At 33.7% G+C, this 21518-nt stretch overlaps 4 protein-coding genes across 4 annotated transcripts in view; 1 reads left to right on the forward strand and 3 right to left on the reverse strand.

Annotated features, from left to right (window-relative positions):
* The window catches only part of LOC132165221 (mitogen-activated protein kinase kinase 2-like), a 1363-nt gene extending 296 nt beyond the window's left edge, over positions 1-1067 (reverse strand). Inside the window, exons 1-3 of the mRNA XM_059575708.1 lie at positions 741-1067; positions 561-645; positions 93-227 (exon numbers count right to left, since the gene is read on the reverse strand). Coding sequence (XP_059431691.1) covers positions 93-227; positions 561-645; positions 741-817 — 297 coding nt within the window. The 5' untranslated portion in view covers positions 818-1067. The remainder of the gene's footprint in view (positions 1-92; positions 228-560; positions 646-740) is intronic.
* Positions 1068-7349: 6282 nt separating this feature from the next.
* Positions 7350-9858, reverse strand: LOC132166036 (pre-mRNA cleavage factor Im 25 kDa subunit 1). The gene is made up of 7 exons (XM_059576777.1): positions 9565-9858; positions 9395-9440; positions 8569-8662; positions 8384-8457; positions 8210-8296; positions 8020-8130; positions 7350-7728 (listed from the first exon to the last, which is right to left on the reverse strand). The coding sequence occupies exons 1-7, from the start codon at positions 9723-9725 to the stop codon at positions 7657-7659; spliced, it is 645 nt and encodes a 214-aa protein (XP_059432760.1). The 5' UTR covers positions 9726-9858; the 3' UTR covers positions 7350-7656.
* Positions 9859-13761: 3903 nt separating this feature from the next.
* Positions 13762-17967, forward strand: LOC132166385 (uncharacterized). The gene is made up of 6 exons (XM_059577189.1): positions 13762-13965; positions 15093-15167; positions 15675-15770; positions 16922-17048; positions 17123-17240; positions 17684-17967. The coding sequence occupies exons 2-6, from the start codon at positions 15158-15160 to the stop codon at positions 17732-17734; spliced, it is 402 nt and encodes a 133-aa protein (XP_059433172.1). The 5' UTR covers positions 13762-13965; positions 15093-15157; the 3' UTR covers positions 17735-17967.
* A 940-nt stretch (positions 17968-18907) lies between these two features.
* On the reverse strand, positions 18908-21518 carry LOC132166020 (UBP1-associated proteins 1C). The gene is made up of 6 exons (XM_059576757.1): positions 21322-21518; positions 21093-21167; positions 20534-20664; positions 19747-20239; positions 19311-19424; positions 18908-19201 (listed from the first exon to the last, which is right to left on the reverse strand). The coding sequence occupies exons 1-6, from the start codon at positions 21406-21408 to the stop codon at positions 19139-19141; spliced, it is 963 nt and encodes a 320-aa protein (XP_059432740.1). The 5' UTR covers positions 21409-21518; the 3' UTR covers positions 18908-19138.

Here is a 21518-nt window from a genome sequence, read left to right on the forward strand (position 1 = left end):
ATTACATTAACAAGATATTTCACTGGAAATTTAGAGGGTGAATGACATTAAAACAAAAAAAGAATCATGATAAGTGTTAAATTTTCCACTACCTTTAATGCAAAAAACTGGCCAGTCCATTTGTGCTGCACCAATTGCACAATTCCGCCAGCTCCTTTTCCGATAACTTTAATCGAGTCTATGTCTGCTAAACTCAACTGGTTGTCTGCTGGCTGGATGGGGGGTGGCTGCAAATATGAAACAAAAACAAAGAAAATCTCATGCAGGGAAAAACTCAGGGCATAACATATATTGAACCCATTATTTGACAAATACGAAACGCACAGATCAGTGGATCTCAAACAGATTGCAGAAAAAGAAGTATCACAAGTACCCCATATGCGAGTGATGCTTAATTTGAACACAGAGGAGCTAAAATTCCAAACACCCGGATTGCAGATAAGGAAACATCATACATACCCTTTTTTCCCAGAATGATATTCCAGTAATCAAATGCAAGAACACTGAGCTGAGAAAGAATCAAAAATTTCAGAAACTGAAACCAAAACATCAAATCTTACTGCTTCAACTTCGGTCTGAGAGACGATCCGAACCCCGTCCCTGTTCACGAGCAGATCTCCATCCATAAACGTACCGCTCTGAGTCCTACCACGAACCCACAACCAACCACAATAAGCCAAAAAACGAAACACTAAAACGCATACACAACATTATGGAAAGGCAGAGATAGAGTGAGCTACAGGAAATTGGCCAAGGACACCTCATCCGGATGAGGGAGAGTGAGCTTGAGGTTACGCATTAAGTTTCCCTTCTTCATTCTGCTCTCTCTCTCTCTCTCTCTCTCTCTCTCTACCTCGCGTAGCGAGCCTTTGCTGAGGGATATGAATGGTAATCAAGCTAGGGTTTCAGAGGAGAGAGATCAATAAATTGTTTTAAATAAGAAAGCTTTAGACTAGAGCTGTTATTGGCTGGTTGGTGAAGACCGGTCAGGCGGTCACCATTACCAGAAAGAATCCAGGAAGAAGATGGGACTTGGACTTTCGTTTACTTTTCCTCTCTTTACCCGCGCGCCATCTTTTTCCTTTTCTTCTTTTTCTTTCTTTCTTTTTTTTTTTTTTTTTAACTTTTCAGGAAAAGAAAAAAGAATAAAGTTTTTTCCCCATTCAAGTAAAAAGAACAAGTTGAAGAAGAATTATACAATTTACTATTTCTGGATTTTTATTACCGTATAATGTTTGCGAACAGTTATTTTTCTTTTTTTGTCTTAAGAGATAGATCAATCAGTTGGGACTATGTTTAATAAAGCGGAGATCACTAGTTCGAATATATTTCTCTTTTGTATAAAAAATATATATATATATTATTTTTTTTTTTTTTTTTTTTGTAAAAAAGTTATTTCTAACAATTATACGACATTTGAACATCTCATCTTATGTATGGTTCTTACATGGTGGGACCGTGCATTTGAAATTTTATCTACCTAATAACAATACTATTTAGCTTCTTTTTTTTTTTTAATTGAATATTTACATAATCTAGCCAACTTTTCATTAATATTTTGAGTAATGCTAAGTATTATTTTTTTATTATTTTAAAGCTGATGTGGCTTTCTTTTTTTTTTGACATGTCTGCACAAAAGGGGGGAGGGGGATTCGAACTAGTGACCTCTACTTCATTAAGTGTAGTCTCAGCCGATTGAGCTACCTCTTGGGGACAAAACTGATGTGGCTTTCAAAATCACCATTAAATCAAAATTTAAGTACGATTCATCTAAAATTTAATTATAATTTTAAAAGCCACATCAACTTTAAAAAAAAAAAAAATTTTAAAAAAAAAAATAGTACATAACATTACTCTTTTATAGATTTGAGAATTTCTCTTGACCAATTTATTAATGATAATTTTAAAAATTAAGAGGACGAGAGAATTACTCGAAAAAAAAATGAAGCATTTATAAAAAAGTGAGTTGCTTGTCATTTGTATTTAAAGAAAAGTACGGTTTTGTTTATTATAATTTTTATTTTGTTTATTATTTATAAAATAAAAATATTAACAAACAATTCAAACATATAAACCTCGTGAAAATACAAAAAATAATTTTCGTCTTTGCATCACTTCACAATACTTTTCAAACCAAAACAAAACAGAATCAAAAGACTTGAGCCTCAGGGCGAGTTGACGACCATGGCCGGTCAGCAACTTCCCGGAGACCACACTTTAGACCATTATGCCAAATTGTTTAAAACGCGATGGACCACGTGTTTTTGGTCCGACTAGGCTATTGAGTCATTGACATTGAACACATGATAATGGCCCGATGAGTCTGCGTTCGCACTTGTTTTTATTTTCCGAGAAAATGGCATTGAAAAAGATAGACAACAATGTTCTAAATGAAATTTGGATTATTCTATCCAATGGTATAAATCAATATAATTTTTTTTTTTTTTTTGTGTATTATTGAGTTTGACATGTTAAAAATTAAAATTATTTGTTTTCGTAACATAAACTTGTACATATGTTTGGACCGTTAAATATAATGAATGATTCAGATTTTAAAATAATAGGAAATCTCAATCCGTTGAGATGAGAGATTATGATCCCCTCAAATTTTTTAAAATATAAAAATGTTAGGTATTCTTTTAGTGTTCTCTTAGTATCCTCTCAATTGTGATGTGATTTTTAAAATTATCGTTGAATTTTAGATTATCATTATTGACTTTTAATATATTAATGATTTTAAAAGGCACATCACAGTTTATATAATACCATGAGAACACTACAAGAACACCTAACATTTCTCATATAAAATTATCAGATTTTAAAATTTGAACCCTTCATTATTTCTAATGGTTCAAATAAAAGAAGTGGTTTATGTGTTACCAAGGCATGTGGGTAAGTTAAAAACTATAATTAATTGTGTTGTTAATACATAAATTTTTGTATTTATTTAGATCGTTAGTTAGATGTAATAAAGACATTAAATTTTAAAATATAAGAATTTTATATTTTAAAAAATTTGAGGGAGGAGAGAATGAATACGTGTTCAAATCTCAAGACACAGATTCAGACACTGATGAACCGTTGGGCTAAATAAAGCTGCTTGCAGGACTAACGTATTCGTGTCCAGGCATTCATGCTGGTGAAAGTACATGGAATAATGGTGCTCAGGGAAGGACACAGGGGCCACGTCACTCTGTCTCTGAAAATATTAAATATCTACTACTATTACAACTAGAGCATGGGATTTCATCCTACTCTATGGTGACAATGTAATTAATGCCTTTAATTACCGACATATGCTAAATCATTCCATGGTTAATAAACCAATTAATATTTCCTACGAGGAAAATGCTAAGTGTTTTTTTAGTATTTTTTTATGAGTAATGTTAAAAGCCATCTTTTTATCTTCTTAAAGTTAATTTGGCTTTCAAAATCACCGTTATATCAAAATTCAAGTATGATTCATCTAAAATTTAATGGTGATTTTGAAAGTAACATCAGCTTTAAGAGGATAAAAAGATAATACCTAGTATTACTCTTTTTATAATTTTACGTATATATTATTTTTTTAAAATTAAATGAGATAAATAAGAGTAATTTTTTTTTATATAAAATAATATCCACTTTAAACGAAGATGACACTAAGAAAGCACCAAAAAAAACACATATAATTTTTTTTTTTAAGCAACTAAACTCGCCTATCAATATTTAATAACTTAATATTATGATCATACATAAGAATTTAAAAATATTTTACTCAAATCTATAGGTTGCCTCAACTAAGCATAGTTTGTAATGTAAATTATAATATTAAAGATCGATTTAATTATACTTTGATTGTACTCATTATGATAGTACTTCTTTTAAGATTTAATAAATTATATCCACATAATTAATTCAAATAGGTGAAATGTCACACCCATGTACATTTAATCATGCTTTGGATAAGTCTCAAACCCGACATGATTTAAGAGTAGTTAGGAAGAGGCTCGTCTACTATAATTTATTTATAATTACGTTAGTTAATAAATTGACAAGTGTCATTTAAATTTCTATATCATAATTCATATGTTAATGATTAGCGTTATCACTATATCAATTTGTAAAGAAGTTATAATAAAAACGATAACACATCGGACACAGTTAACTCGGGTTGGACAAAAAGGTGGCTGAGTGATTAATAATATGAGGGTCTATTAACTTGGTTGCACCTACTGGCTAAGCTCAGGGGGCATGGCCGCGTGGCTCCCCCACCATCATCCATTTTGCCCGCTGTGAGCTGATACAATAATGTTGATTGCTGTGCATCGGCTTTCCTCCGAAATGTCTGTCCCTTTTTACTCTCCTCCCGAGGAAATAAGATAAAACTGTTGCCGCTTTTACTTAACAAGGACATGCCTGATGCATGGTGGAACCAACAAAAACTGGTGCCGCTTTTATTGAACAAGGACATGCATGATGCATGGTGGAACCAACCCATCAGTGGTCGTCATGATCCTAAACCCATCCCAAGGGCTAATCTTAAAAAATAAAAAAATAATCGTTTGGCCTTGGGGTGGCAGGACCTTCCCATTGGCCAAATAAAACTATTTTTTGTTTTCTTTTTTAATTTGGCCAATGGGGGTGGTCGAACTACTTTCATGGGCCATGAGATGACTTTGACCACCTTAGGCCGCATCACTCCCTAGTTATAAAATATTTTTTAATTTTTAATTTTTTTAATTTTTAATTATTTATAAAGTATAAATAATATTTTTTTTATTATTTAGGATAAAGTCCACTTAATTCTCTCAAACTACCATTTCAACGATAATTTACCCTTTAAACTATCGATTGCGACAATTTACCCCCCAAACTACCAAAACAATGACCATGTACCTCGAATTTTAACAAAATGATGAAATTACCCTTACTAAAATAAAAATAAAAATACTAAAATTTTTTTTTTTTCAAATTTTTAAGGGTATTTTTGTTTTAGTGAAAATTTTATAGGGGTAATTTCATCATTTTGTTAACATTGGAGGACACATTGTCATTGTTTTAGTACGTGAATAAATTGTCGTAATTGATAGTTTAGGGGGTAGATTGTCAATTGAACAGTAGTTTGAAGGGGTTAAGTGGACTTTACCCTATTATTTATATTAATGGGACAGATGTCCAATTTATGGCCCTAAGATCTTTTGACCATTGCCTAAAAATTTTTCAGTCCAAAATGAACTAGACAGATCGTATTCTCCATCATTGGTTCTATGATCAATTTGGAAAAATTAATTATTAATGGCATTGACTAAAAAAAGAAAAAGAAAAAATGATCAATTACGGTTAATTGTTTTTGTTTTTTTTACTTTTGTTACGTTGATTTTCTGTTCATTAATTAAGCTCGTGCAAAGAAAAGTGTGTAATGATTTAAATGCGTACAAACCATGATATGACAGACGTGGAAAAAAGCAAAGCATTATTAGTGTATGTTTATAATTAATGGTTTGAAAATATGTGTGTTTACACGTAAGAATATATTTCTTTTTTGTGGACTTCAGAATTTGTTTATTAAACTTATTGAAATGTAATTTGTATTTTCAAGTAAATAAAATACTAAACATGCTTACTTTGGTAAAATATATTATTGCTTATAAAAATAATTTTTTTTTTAAAATAAAATAGGGTTGAGGTGGCCGCATAGCCCCCGCCAATTGGGGCGACCATTGTCTTGTTGCAGTGGTCACAATCGGCACCTTTAACCAAAACAGATGTGCCAATGTGGCCACCTTTAAAATTTAGGGATGGTTATCCAACAAAAATGGTCACGCAATAACCTTTATTCAACACAAATAATTGGCAACAACCCCGCTTCTTTGTTGGAGGTGCTTGTGCGACCACTTTTCTTTTTTTTCTTTTTTTTTTCTTCTAATATTTTCATAAATAAGAAGTTGCCTTATGCCTGAAAAATTAAGTATATCTTTTCTCTAAACATTCCTATAAGAAGGTATGAAAATATCTCTAATAAAGTGCGTTGTGTTTGTTTTTTGAAAAGTCAATTGCTTGTTAAGTGTTTCAAGAAAAACATGTTTTTTGGTTTTATAAAGAAAAAAAAAAACTTTTTGAAACCAATACCAAATATAATCTACATTTGACCATTCTACTTGGGAAAAAAAGGCTAATAATAGTCAAATTTAGCTATTACGAGCGATTGGTCTACCCTAATGAATATGCTCTTAGATTTTCCTTTTTATGGAGATGGGGAAATGGGGTCTAAGAAATTACAATTGTTATGTGAGGCAAATTAGAGGGAACACGGAAAAGATAGAAGAAATAAAAGTGATAACCATAATCTCAAATATATTTTAGTCAACAAGCATTCACATCTTGCTTAGCAGAATTTCTCTCAATTTTCGATAAAATCACACTTTTCAAAAATATTTACATCTTACACTCTTATTTAACTATATATTTGCACTATTTCATTTTTTTATTTTTTTTATTTTAAAGCACATACATTTCAAAGTCATATGCATGTTTTATCCAGAGTAAAGAGCCCTCTAACAGCTCATAAATATTTAGGTTAATGTAGCTAGTCAGATGCAACTACATTTTCATTGAATTTGCATATCGGCTAGCCAAAACTTTAGCAGCTCACTAATTTTTGAGCTAAAGTAGCTAGCCGGATCCAGTTACATTTTTACCAGCGAATGACCAAAATAACCTTTAGCTAGTTGGGTTTAAATGCTGTCTACAGCCACAACCACCATCATCATTTTATCATCCCCCACAACCACTAGACACACCATAGCCGCCGCCTACACATAACTATCATCATCATCATCAGTCACCACATACGCGCTTACTCTCCCATCACATCCAACTGTAACTTTCAGTGTCAATTCTAATTACCGTTAGCACCTTCTCTGAATGATCCAATGAAAGGAAGCATAATGTATAGAGCATGACTTTTCATATATAACCATGTAATGCACATAGCATCCATCAAAATCTTGACTTCCTGTTGAGGGAAAGTAGGGGGAAAGTTCACAAAAGGAAAAGGGGGCTGGCTAACATGTATGAAAATGATGTCCCTAATCAAACAAAATTCGAGGCCTAAATCAATATTTTACAAAGAGAGGGGAAAAAAAAGGGTTTTGGAATCATCCGAGTGCCTGCCATGGAGTAAACACTAAAGCAACCATGGAGATGCAGCTCTTTTGCTCCTGGCATTCTCAGAAACCTTAGAAACATCTATTTAGACTTCTAGTACACAAATTTCATTAAATGCAAAAAGGTGCAACCCAAATACTCGAAAAAGTACACAAGAGGAACATCTATCAAGAAAAAGTTAAAAGATCAAGAAAATCATGAACACTAGAAGTATGAAAACTATTATAGACAACAATCTAGCTGTAATTCTGCTATTGTCTTTCCATAATCTTCAAAACTTCGATTATACCCATTAATTCAGGCATTTACATAGTAGAAGAAAATAGTCACGCCAAAGCATAAAAGTAAGATTTATATTGCGGTTTCACCACCTTTGGTAAACTATAGAAAACCAACATATATACAAGTGCCAGTCCAGATTCCATGGAATTAATGCCGCAGTTAAAAAACCTTCTTCACACACATCCTTCTTCATGATCCCATATACTTGACATATAGAGGTTGATTTTAAGATTCAATGATGTTGAATGAAAATTTGGATAGCAGCTGCGGCACGCCCGATATGACCGGTCCGTATGTCTGCAATGCAACAATTGAAACAAATCAAACCTGGCTCTCACCTTTATCTAAGAGCGAAGTTGGATGTCCAAGGAGATCATATCAATCATGGGATTTCAGATGGCATTTAAGCACACAAAAGTTGGTTAATTGTTGAAATCTGAAAAAGTTCTTATCTCAAAGAAGTGATAAGAAATACAAAACGAGTTGAAAGCAATCTATAACAAGTCTCAAATCTAAGTGAATCACAATGGACTGATTCAATCTCCATCGCACATCATCAATGTCTAGCAAGAATATGAAGTTCATTACCTTGTGATTTTCATGTATCTGGCACAATGGAACTGCCAGCAATTTTAGGTTTTTAGGTACTATGAACCTCCGACTAACTGGCAATCTCACAAGAAAGAGTTTTGTGCACTCCTACAGACAAGAAAAGCATTAGAAATAAGTTCTCTATGGCATCAAAACTCGAAGGAGGTGGTTTAAGCGGATCGACTACCTTAGGCTTTTTTACATTAGGTGGCAAGTATGGATACAGTAATGTTTCAAAGTCAGGCCTCCACCACATCCCAAGGCATTCTCCCACCTAACATTGATTCATAATTCATATTAACTTTCTGTGATGATAACACTGCAATATAAACACAATCTAAATTTCAAAAGACTTTGATACCTCCCATTCAGTCTCACCACCGCTTTCATCGACAGAAAGCTTTCTCGACAGCTTACGTCTCAATCCATCAATATCTGGACATTCAATTCAAAAGGTTCCTAGTTCAGTAAACCCTTGTAACAATATCCGACAACTGAACAGAAATTCCCCCTCCCTGTATGAAATTTGATGAGCTGTCAATTTACCTGATTCACCTGGTCTTAAGCGGCCACCAGGAAGCTTGAAGATGGAATTTCTTACTTGCAACAGCAACAAATGAGGATGGTTGAACAACTCAACCTGATTTAACAACAGCCACATCCTTTCACTATAGTATCATTTTGTACTCAATGGAAAACAAATTGTCAAAATCATGCTATTTTAAGAGAAACCTTAGAGATTATAAAAATTATCAATCAAGAAAAGAGAATTTTCATAAAAGATGTCAATTGTCCATATTGTCACCTCCACCTTGAGAGGGTAACAAGTTGAATAAAAAGATTCAATTTTGAACAGAACTCAAAATTACTTAAAAAAAAAAAAAATGTATATGCATAATGTGTCTGTCTAACTCAGAGCTATATTATATAAACCATAAAATTCTGCAAGCAAATCCATCTAGATTTGTAGTCTTACACCAACCCTTTATGCGGGCCTAGAATGCCAAATCAGTAAATGATGCAGGTTTCATAATTCGTATCATCTCACATCAAAAACTATTTTAGGCAGAATCGATATTATAATCAACAAGTACTTCAAGCAGGACTAGTATCACAGATAGCAAGTGGTTTAAGAGGAGCTGAGCTGGTGTCATCGTTGAGATTAATAAGCAAATATTAAATCGTTAACCTCTATTCCAACAAAACTCAAAATGGCCACTCTCGGAAAACAATTTTAAACCCATATACAGAAACAAAATGAAAACAAAGAAAAAGATGAATTAAAGTACAAAAAAATTACAGAGCAGCACAAGCAAAATATAAAATTAAAAACCAAAAGAGAAATCATCACGATAAAGACTAGATGACTAACCAGAATCACAGCTTTCACACAAGTCCTCAACCCATAAGCAGCATAGCTAAACAAAATAACAACAAAAGAAAGTTCAAAAAAAAAACCAATAATTCAATGAAAACAAAACACACCCAGTTGAGCAAACATAGTGAGTGAGAGATTGTGAGTTTGTGTGTTGGAGGGTGTACTTGGACTTCATTCTCTGAGTACGATCGGCCAAGGTCTCGTCTTTAAAGGGACTGGCTTCTTTGGATCCAAAGTAGTAGCAACTCAGAGGATATATGTCTATTACGCCGCCATGATTCTGATCGCTGCCACTGATTTCACTGACATTACCGTTCGAACTCATTCTCAATTGTCCTGAAAATCACGCGCACGCAGAAAAAAGAACCAACTTTGAACAAGAAGGCGAAAGAAAAGTAGCGAACATTGCCTGTGCAATGCAGGGTTGTACGTTGGGTCCGGAAAGTGGCGTTCCAGAGAGTACTGGTGGATCTACGGAGAATGTCGTGTGGGTGGAGGGACTTTTACGGGCTTGGACTGTTCCATTCTTGGGCTACGTTGTTTTGGGCTTGAAACAAGCCCAGTTAGCGTTCGACAGGCCTATCTCTGGGCCTACTGCGGTACTGCCTCGGCAAATAAACTTTTTGGGATAAATTTTTTTTATTTTTTATTTTTCAATTCCGTATATTAAATCAATGTATTTAAAAATGCATGTGAATGAAAATTACATTTTTTGCTAATTCTATTAAAAATACATGTGAGAATTGTATACTCTAAGACCGATGCCAGTTTCATAGATTGAATTATAAGAATTTTACTTTGAGTTAAGCGACACTCAGACTTTTTTAAGGTGAAGGTAAATTTTATAAGGCGGTCTTGCCGTTTTAAAGATTTGTTTCATAACAGCTTTGTTTGTGAACGTTTTTTCATTCTCTCTTTTGCTTTATTGTTTCAAAACAAAAACATTAACAAACAATTCAATATACAAAACTCTTACAAAATAGTCAAAATTGCTTTTACTTTTATGTCACGTCATAATACTTTTTTAAAACAAAAAATACCCTCTAAAAAACATTAACAAACAAGTCAATGTGTTGTTAATAAGGATTCATTTTCAATCTTCCACGGATTGATACACATATACCAAAGGGGAATGTTTTGTGTTCTTGTGTTCTCTTATTTCTTTAACTCAATTTTTTAAAAATAATATCCACCTATGGCTAAATAAACAGTAGGAGAGTACATGCATTTCCCCATACCAAATATTCTTAGAGAAAAGTTAGATATACTCCCTTCAAAATTCAAATTATGTCCTAAAATGTTCTTCCAAGCTAAGCAAGAGAGATGCAGTGCACTTTTGACTTTGCTTGGAGATGATAAAAGTGGTTCAATTAATTAAAATCACCATATAACCACCAATTCTGCATATCAATTATCAGCAGCTGCTTAAAAAACCCACTTTTCATAACAACCCAACGCCAATCATAAAAGTGGTCTGCTTGTCCTCAAATCAAGACTCAATGATATACATATCAGGTTTTTTTTTTTTTTTTATGAGTAAAATTACACTTGGCCGGGCTACGATTGGTACATTTAAAATGTGATTTCTTAAGAATTGGAATATGTATTATTAGGAATATTCTTATTCTCTCGTTTGGTGGAAACGGATCAGGCTTAAACTACCGCATGGTGTTGTAGTCCAAAACGACCTCGGGGTTGTTTTGAGCAATAAATTTTTTTTTTAAATGATTAATATAAAATTTATTAAATATTAAAAACCTAAAACTATTAAAAAACTAAAAGAAAAATCAAAGGATTCTTTTCCTTTTTTTTTTTTTTAGATTTTTAAATTTTTATTTATTTATTTATTTTCAGTTTTAGACTACAGCACCATAAAACTACCGCATTTAAGCCTGGTCCGGTGGCAACATAGATATGATCAAATTTCTTTATTGGAATTGAATCAAATTTCCTAAAACACCGTAACTCTAAAATTTTCTAAAAACACTTCTTTTTTTTTTTTGCCAGCACCCCCCTTCCCCCCCCTTTTTTTTTTAACATGGGTGGCCACCGTAACAGATTATTGACGTCAAATTTATAAACTGACGTAACAATGGTTTGTAAATTAAAAAAATGCAAATCTTTCTCTCTTGTCTGTCACTCACGGTCTGCCACGTTAGTTTCAAATTTTTTTTTTTTTATTTATTTGGCTCCCTAGCACTTCTCATTCCAATTTCAATGAATCAAATTCCAACCGGACCCAAAGCTTAATCCATATTTTGAAACCAACTTGGCAACCACCAACAGTTGGTGACACAGCTTTTTCCAATGCTTTGAACTTGGCAAGCCCACCAGAAAAGAAAAAAAAAAAAAAAGGTAAGCACCTATCAAATATAATCAAACCCTGTTGATGTTGAATTATGGCCAACGGCAATCTTTACTCTAATTATTACTTGCCTGATGGTCCTATGTTTAACTGCATATAAAATCTTCAAAAAATTAAATAATTCTTTTTTTCTAAAAAAAAAAATGAAGAAGAAGAAGAAGAAGAAGCAAGGTTGGCTCAAATATGTGGGGATTCATCATGAGAGATGTCCTTATCGAGTGGGGTATGCATACATTTGGATTTGGTGCACCACACCAAATGAATGGTGTAAAGGGGCAAGAGTCCCCATCATATGACACATTTGATAATGATTCAGATTTTCATTTATTTTGTTATTCAATTGCTTGGTATTGAAACACTGAATATCAAAGACTTTTTATCAAAGTCACCTGCTCCAATAGGTCTTGGTCAGTCAATTATTTTTTTTTGCCGGGTGAATTATATAATGAAAAATGTCTAGGGTCAATAAATTTTTTATATTCACCTCATATTCTCATGAGTAATGTTAGGTACCATCTTTTTATTCTTCTAAAATCTTCTTAAAGTTGATGTGACTTTCAAAATCACCATTGAATCAAAATTCAAATATGATTCATTTAAAATTTAATGGTGATTTTAAAAGCCACATCAGCTTTAGGAGGATTTTAGGAAGATAAAAAAATGGTACCTAACATTATTCTATTATCATACAAATTTAATAAATCAATCATTAAATTTGTGAAGTCTATCATTAACTTATATAGAGTTCATATAAATCTACAAATTTAATAGTTAATTTATAAAATGAGATGAATCAAATATGAAAATATATATATATATATATATATATATATATTAACCCCTAGCATTTATCTGGTCCAAATTGCTCGAGATTCGAACCCATTGCATAATTTCATTCTAGTGACTCTGATAGATGGTTATTTCTCTTTTGTTTCATGTTTTTAACATAAATAAAAAAAAAAAAAAATAAACAAAATAAACAAAATTAGAAGACAATTTCATAAAATAACACGTTTGTCTTTTGCTTCTACAATAATGATAACAATAATTTATTGTTTCAATATATGATTAAGAAGAACAACACTATGATAGGGATTGAGACTGACAGAATCTTCCAAAACCCACTTACCAATAAAAATTACATAATAGGGGTATTATTTTTTTTGGGCTAGGTTTAAAAAATTAGAGGTATCAATATTTTAGTAGAGAAAAAGTTAAGCAATAAAATTAGATAGATAAAATTTATGAGTAATTTAAAAAATTATATTTCTATTTCATAATTATTTCAAATACATTAGTTTTAATTAATTTTTAATTTTTTTTTTTAAAACAATAACTAATCTAAGGTTTAATTAAGATTGTCATATTAGTATTATGAGATAATTATAAGATAAAAATATAGGCTTTAACATTACTCAAATTTAATAATTTAGTAATTACTGAAAATTTAATAATTTAGTAATTGCAGTCTCACAATGAACTTTTAAAATTATTTTTTTTAATCATGACTAATTTAAAGATGAATTATAATTGTTATATCAACATTATAAAATAATTATAAAATAAAAAATAGACTTTACATTGCTAATTACTAAACTGTTATTTATAATTATAAAGGAAAATTATAATATTATTGGAGATAGGCAGATAGGGTATATTCTCGAACTGGCAATCCAATTATTTGCTGTCGAGTCGGCAACAACAAAGGGGTCAGAGAATAGGAAAACGATTTCTCACCCAGTGGAGGCATTCACCAATAAAAATCCAGGATTCTAAAGAAAAATGAAAGTCAAACAAGGGCATAGTGGTCTTTTGGTACTTTTACCCAATCAAACTTCACGGCTCAGCTACCTACCTCAATAAAGAGAGGTCTTGACGTACAGGTCCTCAAAATATTTTCTTTTGTTTTTTTTTTTCTTTCCTTTTTTCTTTTTGGGAATTTTCTAAAGAAAATGGTAAGTTGAATAAACTTGATAATTATGAACAATTGTATATTTCGTGTACGAGACAAAGGAGTGGTCAATTTTGCTCAGCTTTCATTTGTTTAATGTTGAAGGGATCCTTGCTTGTCACTTGAAAGCTATTCCCAGTTGCAAATATACATATTTTTGTTTCTTTTTCCATATTTCTGATCTGAAGGAAGAGGGCAGGAGCTCAGAAAAGAAACCAACTTTTATTGCTCAGTTCCTGTTTTTGACAGGCAAGTTTCATTCTTTTGTGCATTTTTTTTTTCTCGGTTGTTTTGATTGAATGATTGTTCTAATCTTCTGGGTATAGTGTAAATTGAGTTCTGAATTATGGGGTTTTTTTGTGTGATTTAGCGAAATTTTGGCTCAGTGATTGATGGGTGTAATAAGATTTGTTCTAATTGTTTGTGGTATTTATGTCCTCCGTGTTATATAGGAATTTCATGGTTAAGAGCATATATTGAAATCTTTGATCCCTTTGATTGCTTACCATACGGGCAAAGGCTTTTAGATTCACTTCTGTGCACTGACTCTATACGCAGCAATCTATGCTCTGGAGGTTGAAAGAAAAAGTTCCAAACGCAATAATAGAAGACAACATATGGCTTATTGTTAATTATACACTTGATAGTAATGAGATAGGCATCAGCACACACTTTTGTTTTAGCGCATATGTGCATGAGGGTTATGCTTTATTGCCGGCCAAATTATGGTTAAACAATTTCTTTGGGGTTATTATTCTGAATACTTTTCTCTTTTTCCCTGTGTTGATTGGACTTTGGAGCATGGTGGTGTTTTTGCTGTGCCTGTGTAGCTGAAATTCTTAGAAGCTGTAAATAGATAATAGAGTTGACTTCCTTAATGCACCCACAGAAAGGAAGAAAGAAGAAGAAGGCACACCTCATTGTTAGGCATTCACTATCTAATCCTTGTTACGCACATGTCTCATGGGAATGATTCACACTTTTATTAGGAAAATGTTTAACCCATCAGAATACACTTTCCTTCTTGTGCTTCAGTGAAGTTTATATTTTGTTATGCAAACATTGGGAAAAATTCCTTGTGGAACTTTTCTGTTATGTACACGCGGTAATGGAAATGATGCACCGCTTTAGGTAAAATGTCTAAGAAAAAACAAATGAAGTTTTCAATTATGTAATTGCTGAATACAATATGTCTAACATATGCTAGAGGTTTGGTGAAGCCATTAATCGCACCAACCCAATAGTTGCAAGATTCCATTTTTTCAATTTTGCTCTTCTGTTCTTTCTCCAACATACTGGGGAACGAGCGATTGCATTATCACAAATTTGTTGAGATACTATGAAATCTGTAATGCTCCTTTAAACTTGAAAAACAGGTATCCTGTTAGGGCTGCAGCAGAACAGAGGACTTCAACCTGCAGAATACATCTTCTCTAGCACAATGGATCAAAGTACTCAAGTTCTCTGAATAATATGTCTTTGTTTATTTTTGCGCTAATTGTTACATGTCATTGGATAGACTCATATTCATTGTATTGGAAACATATTAGGCATGTTCTATGGTCCTTTCTTGTTTTTTGTTCTTCTTCATGTTTTTACCCTTTTAGAGATCTTGATTTTGCTCATATAAGCTGGGATGAGGGTGCATGTAATTTACAGGATGCTAAAAATAAGAACTAAATGAAAAACACTGTGATATCATGGTATTTGATGTGATATGCACGAGCAATGTGCCTGAAGCCTTAATTTAATCTACCTTGACATTACACCTGTGCTGCCCACAAATAACATGCCCAAAGGCCATCACTTCCTACATGAAAAGTTACCATGTTTGTGAGCTTTCTACATGCTGCCCTCTTTAAAAGCATTACTGATGCATGCTGAACATGGTTAATAAACAAATAGTAAATATGACATTTATACCTCCTAACTATAAATTGCACTTCTTGTTGTTGCAGAGACTGCTAGAAATGGCCTTGAGTTGGATAGATCAGCCTCTGATAAGCATCTTGAACTTTTGAGATCATCTGCTCGATATATTTCAGTAATTAAAGGTATTCATCCTATTTGCACTAAATGCATAATGAGAAAAGTTGAGAATCCTCTTCGTAAATGTCAATGCGCCTCTCCATTTAAGTGAATTATATATCATTGTGCCTTTTGTTTTGGCTACTTTGTCCATGTTCCATTAAGTTTATCATTCTTCCTATTTAGTTCTGGCACCACTGCTAGAAATCCTACTTGTACCTATATGTGTTTACCTATCAAAGATCGATTTATAAAGTAAATCCTTTTTTATTATTATTATTTATGAATGAGTAAACTTTTCAATAACAAACAACGTATCACATTACGAAGAAAGCTTTAGCAATCACTAAAGCTACTTTAACCACTAAAACAGAACTATACCAACCCACTAAACAAACTCTATATCAGTATCACACCAAGTGTATATCAGAAATCTCTGTACAGAAAAATCACACCACAACTCCATCAATACCCCATAAACCACAGAGTACTTCATTCCCCTTTCTTGTCTTGAACTTTCCTTTAACAAGAAGCCGCGTTTTGACTTCCCACGTGATCTGCTTTATGACTTGCTCCACTGTGTTTGGATGATCTCCATGATGCAGTGCATTCCTATTTATCCAAATATTATAGATTGCAGACCCATAAACCAAATGACAAGGTGGGCCTTCATCGTTCTTCCCCTCCATTGCTGCAACCCAACAGACACAATAGCATCCCAGCTTGTAGGTGGGATAGCTCCATAACATACTTTGCTACTAAAACTACACAAGAAAAAAATAAGTGGTCTCTATCTTCAATCCCATGCCGACAGAAAGCACATTGCACATCACCTTTATAGCCCCACCATAAGAGCTCATCTCCTGTAGACAAAGCTTCTCTCATAGCCAGCCAAGCAACAAAAGCTTGCTTCGGAATGGATAAGGGAAACTAAACAAAAGCTTGATCCTATTTTCATCACTTCTGGTTATGTAATTTATCAGGACATGAAAGTTCATTACTGTCATTGCATTAATTTTGTCAAAACTTGTTGCTTGTGTCATTTTCATTGAAATTTCTGCTTGATCTGACAAATGCGAGATCTCTGAATTGATGATGTAACAAAATCTTCATATCAAGTTGGTCTCTTTATGAATTTTTTTGTCCAGACAAGTGAGAGGTTTTGTGGTGATGGTAGGACATGTAATAGATGCTGTGGGCCGGGAAAAGGGCAGGTACACCCTGATGAAAGATCCAGAAGACTCCCAACTTGGGTTTTACGACAAGCCGCTTCCATGCTTCGGCTGTGGGATAGGATGGTTTTCGTAAGTATATCTTGTTCCTTGTCTCTCCTCCAACTGCATATTTCTTCATCTAATGGCTTTTTTTTGGGTAACAGATTTCTTTTAGGATTTGCATTCCCTCTGCTTTGGTACTATGCGACAATGCTCTATTTTGGAAATCACTACCGCAGGGATCCGAGGGAACGAGCAGGACTAGCAGCCTCAGCAATTGCTGTAACTATTCTCTCTTCCTGTTAGAATATTAATTAAATTATTAAATTCATTTCTTCCTATAAAGCTAGAATAAGTGCTGATTTAACACTTCCCCCTCTGTTAAAAAAAATGCTATCTTATATTTTTTTTTTTAACGAAAAAAAGGCCATGACCCAAGAAAGTGTTACTTATATCTGCATATTATCTTAAAAATATTAGTCAAAATTATAATTGAAACTCCTTGGAATTACTTATAAAATACACAATCAACATGGGATCTAGCACATATACAAAGCCTTTATAGTTCATCGACCCAACACTGTCACAATCTAGGATATCAAACATCTAAAGTGAGTGCTGTTGGATAGAATTGTTAAAAATGCATTATATTCACCCTTTCTTATGTTTTCTGCAGTGTAAAGGTTCTCTATATTGAAGTAGCATAATTTTTATTGTCGTTGCAGGCACTAGTTTTCACTGTGGTGTTGGTCATAGCAGCTTATTTTTTCTTTTAGCCGCTGCCACTCTATTATTGAGATTTCGTGGACATGTAGATAACACGGCAGAAGAGATGAGAAAAACATATAGTCCCAAGGCGGTTCCCCAAAAATTTGAGATTAGATGATACAATCCAAACTTCCCTCTTATAGATATTCTGCATTTGTATGGACAGATACAAGAAAAATTGTTTTCATGTAAACTGTACACAAGATTTCATAAATGTGTATGATAGATTATTTAAAGCTCAGTTCATGTGTTTCCCCTTACCCCTCCCCTGTATTGAATAGAAAAAAACAAAAACAAAAAACCTCAGTTCACGTGCAAGGAAACCAATGGGTTCATAAATGCTTTCCAGAAGCCTTATCCATGGCCGAATGTCATCCCCGCTCCTTAAAACAGCAACCCAATGATCCCTGAAAATATTTGTGGTTCATTCTTGGAGAAAACCTGGTTGATTCATCTAGTAGTTATGATTGTGAGATGGAACACATGTTTGCAGAATTTTCCAGTTTGGTATCAATTATAGAGTGATGCTTTGTTTGGATAGCTTATATAGTGCATTGGGCATTACGATATCTTAAACCAAAAGCACAATTTTAATTCAAATAGTAAAAAATATGCCGATTGGGAGTGCATTTTAAAAACTGTGATTTGAAAATGAAGAAAATACATATTTTCAAATTGCATATAATGGATGCATTTTTAAAACACACAATTTTAAAGGTTAAATTACAATTTAAAATGCTAAGCTGCAATTTTACTAAAATCTTAATTGAGTTTTTTTAAATCGCATTTTCAAATCTCGCAACAATCACCATTGAAGGAAGTTTGCGCGTGCAAAACCCAAGCTTAAATTGTAACAAAACCACAAACGCCTCTCTTGAATACCCTCCTCACCCTTCTTCCTCATCTTAGAAAGTTAGGAAAGTTAACAAAAGTGCCAATTTTTTTGCCCCACCATGCGACAAAATGGACCACCTCTAGACGCCCTACTAGTAGAATTCCCACCTCTCACTAGTTAGTAGTTGCCTCTCTCCTTCTCCTAGAAAGTGGGAAAGACCTGCCTTGATGCTGCTATTTTTGTTTCTTTTTTCCTGGGAAAAAAAAAAGGGAAGAAGAAGAAAATGCACCGTCTTCTATAAGATCATTATATGACATCACAAAATTTTGATTTCTTGGCAAGAATGAAGATCAAAATATTTCTTCTGTAAACTTTTCTAGCAGAATAAATGACAAAGAAATATAAATAACAGCAAAAACTCAACCAAGACCAAGAAATGGAAGCCAGGAGCTAAAGGACCAGCCCAGCTTAAGTCTTTGATTACATGTAATATAGGCAAATGCCTGCAAAGGCTGCATTGGAGAAATTACACCGAAAGATGCTAGGAATTCCTTTCTATGCAACTCAAAAATGTGTTTCAAGCTTTGCCCACCAGACGGACGAACTTGTTCTCTATGGTGAATCTGGAGCTTGAATTGATCTGGCACCAAGCAAGAAAATCATAAAATTATTAGGGCCATGTCAAGTTCAACTCATACCAAAACCATAAAATGAATAAACACAAAGCATGGTCCATTAGATGGGCTGACCTTGTCCTCAAGAGTATCATTGAGTTTGGTTTCATCTTCTGTTATGCCAGATTCCTGTAGAGCCTTGAGAACAAGTTTTCTGAGCCTCCTCATCTTCAGGACTCCGTCAGGATTCTGCCTCCCAGCAGAAGATAGAGAGTAAACTTAAATTGTGTACTTGATAAACAGCACAAATATAATATCAAAATTCATTGTAATAGAAAGTATTCTGCATTATGTATGTATCTTAGTCCCCATGTGGGATAGGCAGTGGATCTTTTTTTCATGCCACATCATCAACGCAAACTAAAAACATGTAGCCAAGGAGAAATGTATACACAGTAAAAATAAAATTAAAAATTAAAAAACAGAGATATGCATGACCAATTGACCATGATGGGAACAATTTGTTGCATTGAAAAGGAAATATAAAGAGATTATTATTAAAGATACATACAGACTTCAAGGCTGACGTGATCAACTTCTTCCACTTTATTTTCTTCTTGGTTTGTTCTTTGTTTGATCTAGGTTCTGCCATCTTATCGTTCTTCAACTGACTCTTTGTTTCCTTTGCTTCGCCATGAATTACTTCCCCATTGCCTAAGTCACCTGAAATATCATCCTTGGTCTTTTTCTTTGAACTATCGTTCACAGATGCATCAAGTTTTCTCTTTTTCTTTGATGGTGAAGTTCCTTTATCTGCTTCTGAATTGTAATGCTCAGTATCAGCTTTAGGTAGATCTTGCAATTTCGGTTCCTTTGAATGTTCATTGTCAAGCAGTTCATCTTTTTGGGTGTCTCCAGTTGGAAGTTTTGTATCTTGATTGGATTCTTCTGTCTGCTTAGGCGGTTGTTTCGAAGCATGGAAAGCTCGGGCTTTTGCCCTGTGCTTCTTTCCTTCAGCATGGAGAAGCAGGGCCTGCTTACTAGTAGCACTGGTATTACAGAGACTGAAAATACAGAGATACATTCGAGGAACAATAACTCAGATCCAATCATGAGAATAGCCGCAAGACATCTGTTGGGTCTGAAAATGAATCTCCTAATCTTCCAAATACTCTCTAAAATTATTTATTACACAGAAAACCCCGCATGATGATCATTGTAATTAGATTCGTGCAGAAATTAAAGAAATGCAGTGTTAAAGTTATACGTATCATTTGAATAAGGCCCCCCACCTGATTTGATGATTAAAGAAAGATGCTCATAATTAGGATAATAAGATCAAAAAGATATAAACACACCTACAGAACCATGGTGGGCGTTCAGATAACCCAACATTTATATCGATATCGGTTTGTTGCTTTGAACCTTTGTTGGCTTTGGCAGTTGGACCATTTGAAGCTTTCCCTTGGCCCTTAGGACCATATTTCTCCTGAAAAATAAAAAAGAGAAACAAAATGACATTATCCTGCCAGATCCAGTAGCATTCATCAATGCTCATACCCAAGACGACAAACAATATGATAACACTAGCAGGTAAAATAGAAACCCATTCCTTCCTAATAATAAAAGAAAATTTTAGCCTAATACACAGAATTTCGAAAAATCTTCTGCCCCAGTGGGGAAATGTAATCACACACACCAAAGTAACTTGAAAAGAAATACAGCATATGTAGCAACAGAGCAGGCCATTTACAAACTTTCCAGCATTTGACAGTAACATTTGATTCAATAGCATTTGATTCACAGCCAAAAACCAATACATTACGTTTCTTAGCGATTCAATCGATCTCTTTACCATCAAATAATCCAATCAACGCATTGAAAATTACAAAGAGAAGGCGTGAATGAGAGACGCACCGCTTCGGAAATGCACTGCGTGTGGCTCTGAACGCTCTGCTGCCCGAATGTTTGCCCGCAATCAATACACGAAAACTGCACGATGAAAACAAGACAAAAAATTAATTCAATTCAAACATAATCAAAAACCCCTATGTTAGGATTATTGTTTTATGGGTTCATGCAATTATGTGAACCACACTTTCCAGGGGATGAGGGCACTGGGGTTTTTGAAAATTTAAGAGAAGACCTTGCTAGCGGAGCAAGTCCTGAAGTGATTTGGCAGCTTCGGCTTCTTCAGATCCTCTCCGCAATCCTCGCACTGAAACCACACCATCTCTCTCTGATTGCGAGCTTAACTGTGAGGGAGAGAGAGCTCCGCAAGTGATTTTGGGGTTTAGGGTTTTGCTCTATCCAATCTGGTCTAGTATGTCTCTTCTCACAGAG

Source organism: Corylus avellana, chromosome ca11 (genome assembly GCF_901000735.1).
Source record: "Corylus avellana chromosome ca11, CavTom2PMs-1.0".
Classification (NCBI taxonomy): Eukaryota; Viridiplantae; Streptophyta; class Magnoliopsida; order Fagales; family Betulaceae; genus Corylus; species Corylus avellana.

Coding starts and splice junctions, on each gene's coding strand:
- LOC132166036 (XM_059576777.1), bottom strand. CDS start 9,725: ATGAGTTCGAACGGTAATGTCAGTGAAATCAGTGGCAGCGATCAGAAT. Junction 8,458..8,568: donor CTTAAGACCAGGTGAATCAG/GTAAATTGACAG, acceptor TTGAATGTCCAG/ATATTGATGGATTGAGACGT. Junction 8,297..8,383: donor GTGGTGAGACTGAATGGGAG/GTATCAAAGTCT, acceptor AATCAATGTTAG/GTGGGAGAATGCCTTGGGAT.
- LOC132166385 (XM_059577189.1), top strand. Junction 17,049..17,122: donor TGTGGGATAGGATGGTTTTC/GTAAGTATATCT, acceptor TTTGGGTAACAG/ATTTCTTTTAGGATTTGCAT. Junction 17,241..17,683: donor TAGCAGCCTCAGCAATTGCT/GTAACTATTCTC, acceptor TTGTCGTTGCAG/GCACTAGTTTTCACTGTGGT.
- LOC132166020 (XM_059576757.1), bottom strand. CDS start 21,408: ATGGTGTGGTTTCAGTGCGAGGATTGCGGAGAGGATCTGAAGAAGCCG. Junction 19,425..19,746: donor TCACGTCAGCCTTGAAGTCT/GTATGTATCTTT, acceptor GCTGGGAGGCAG/AATCCTGACGGAGTCCTGAA. Junction 19,202..19,310: donor ATGATACTCTTGAGGACAAG/GTCAGCCCATCT, acceptor GCTTGGTGCCAG/ATCAATTCAAGCTCCAGATT.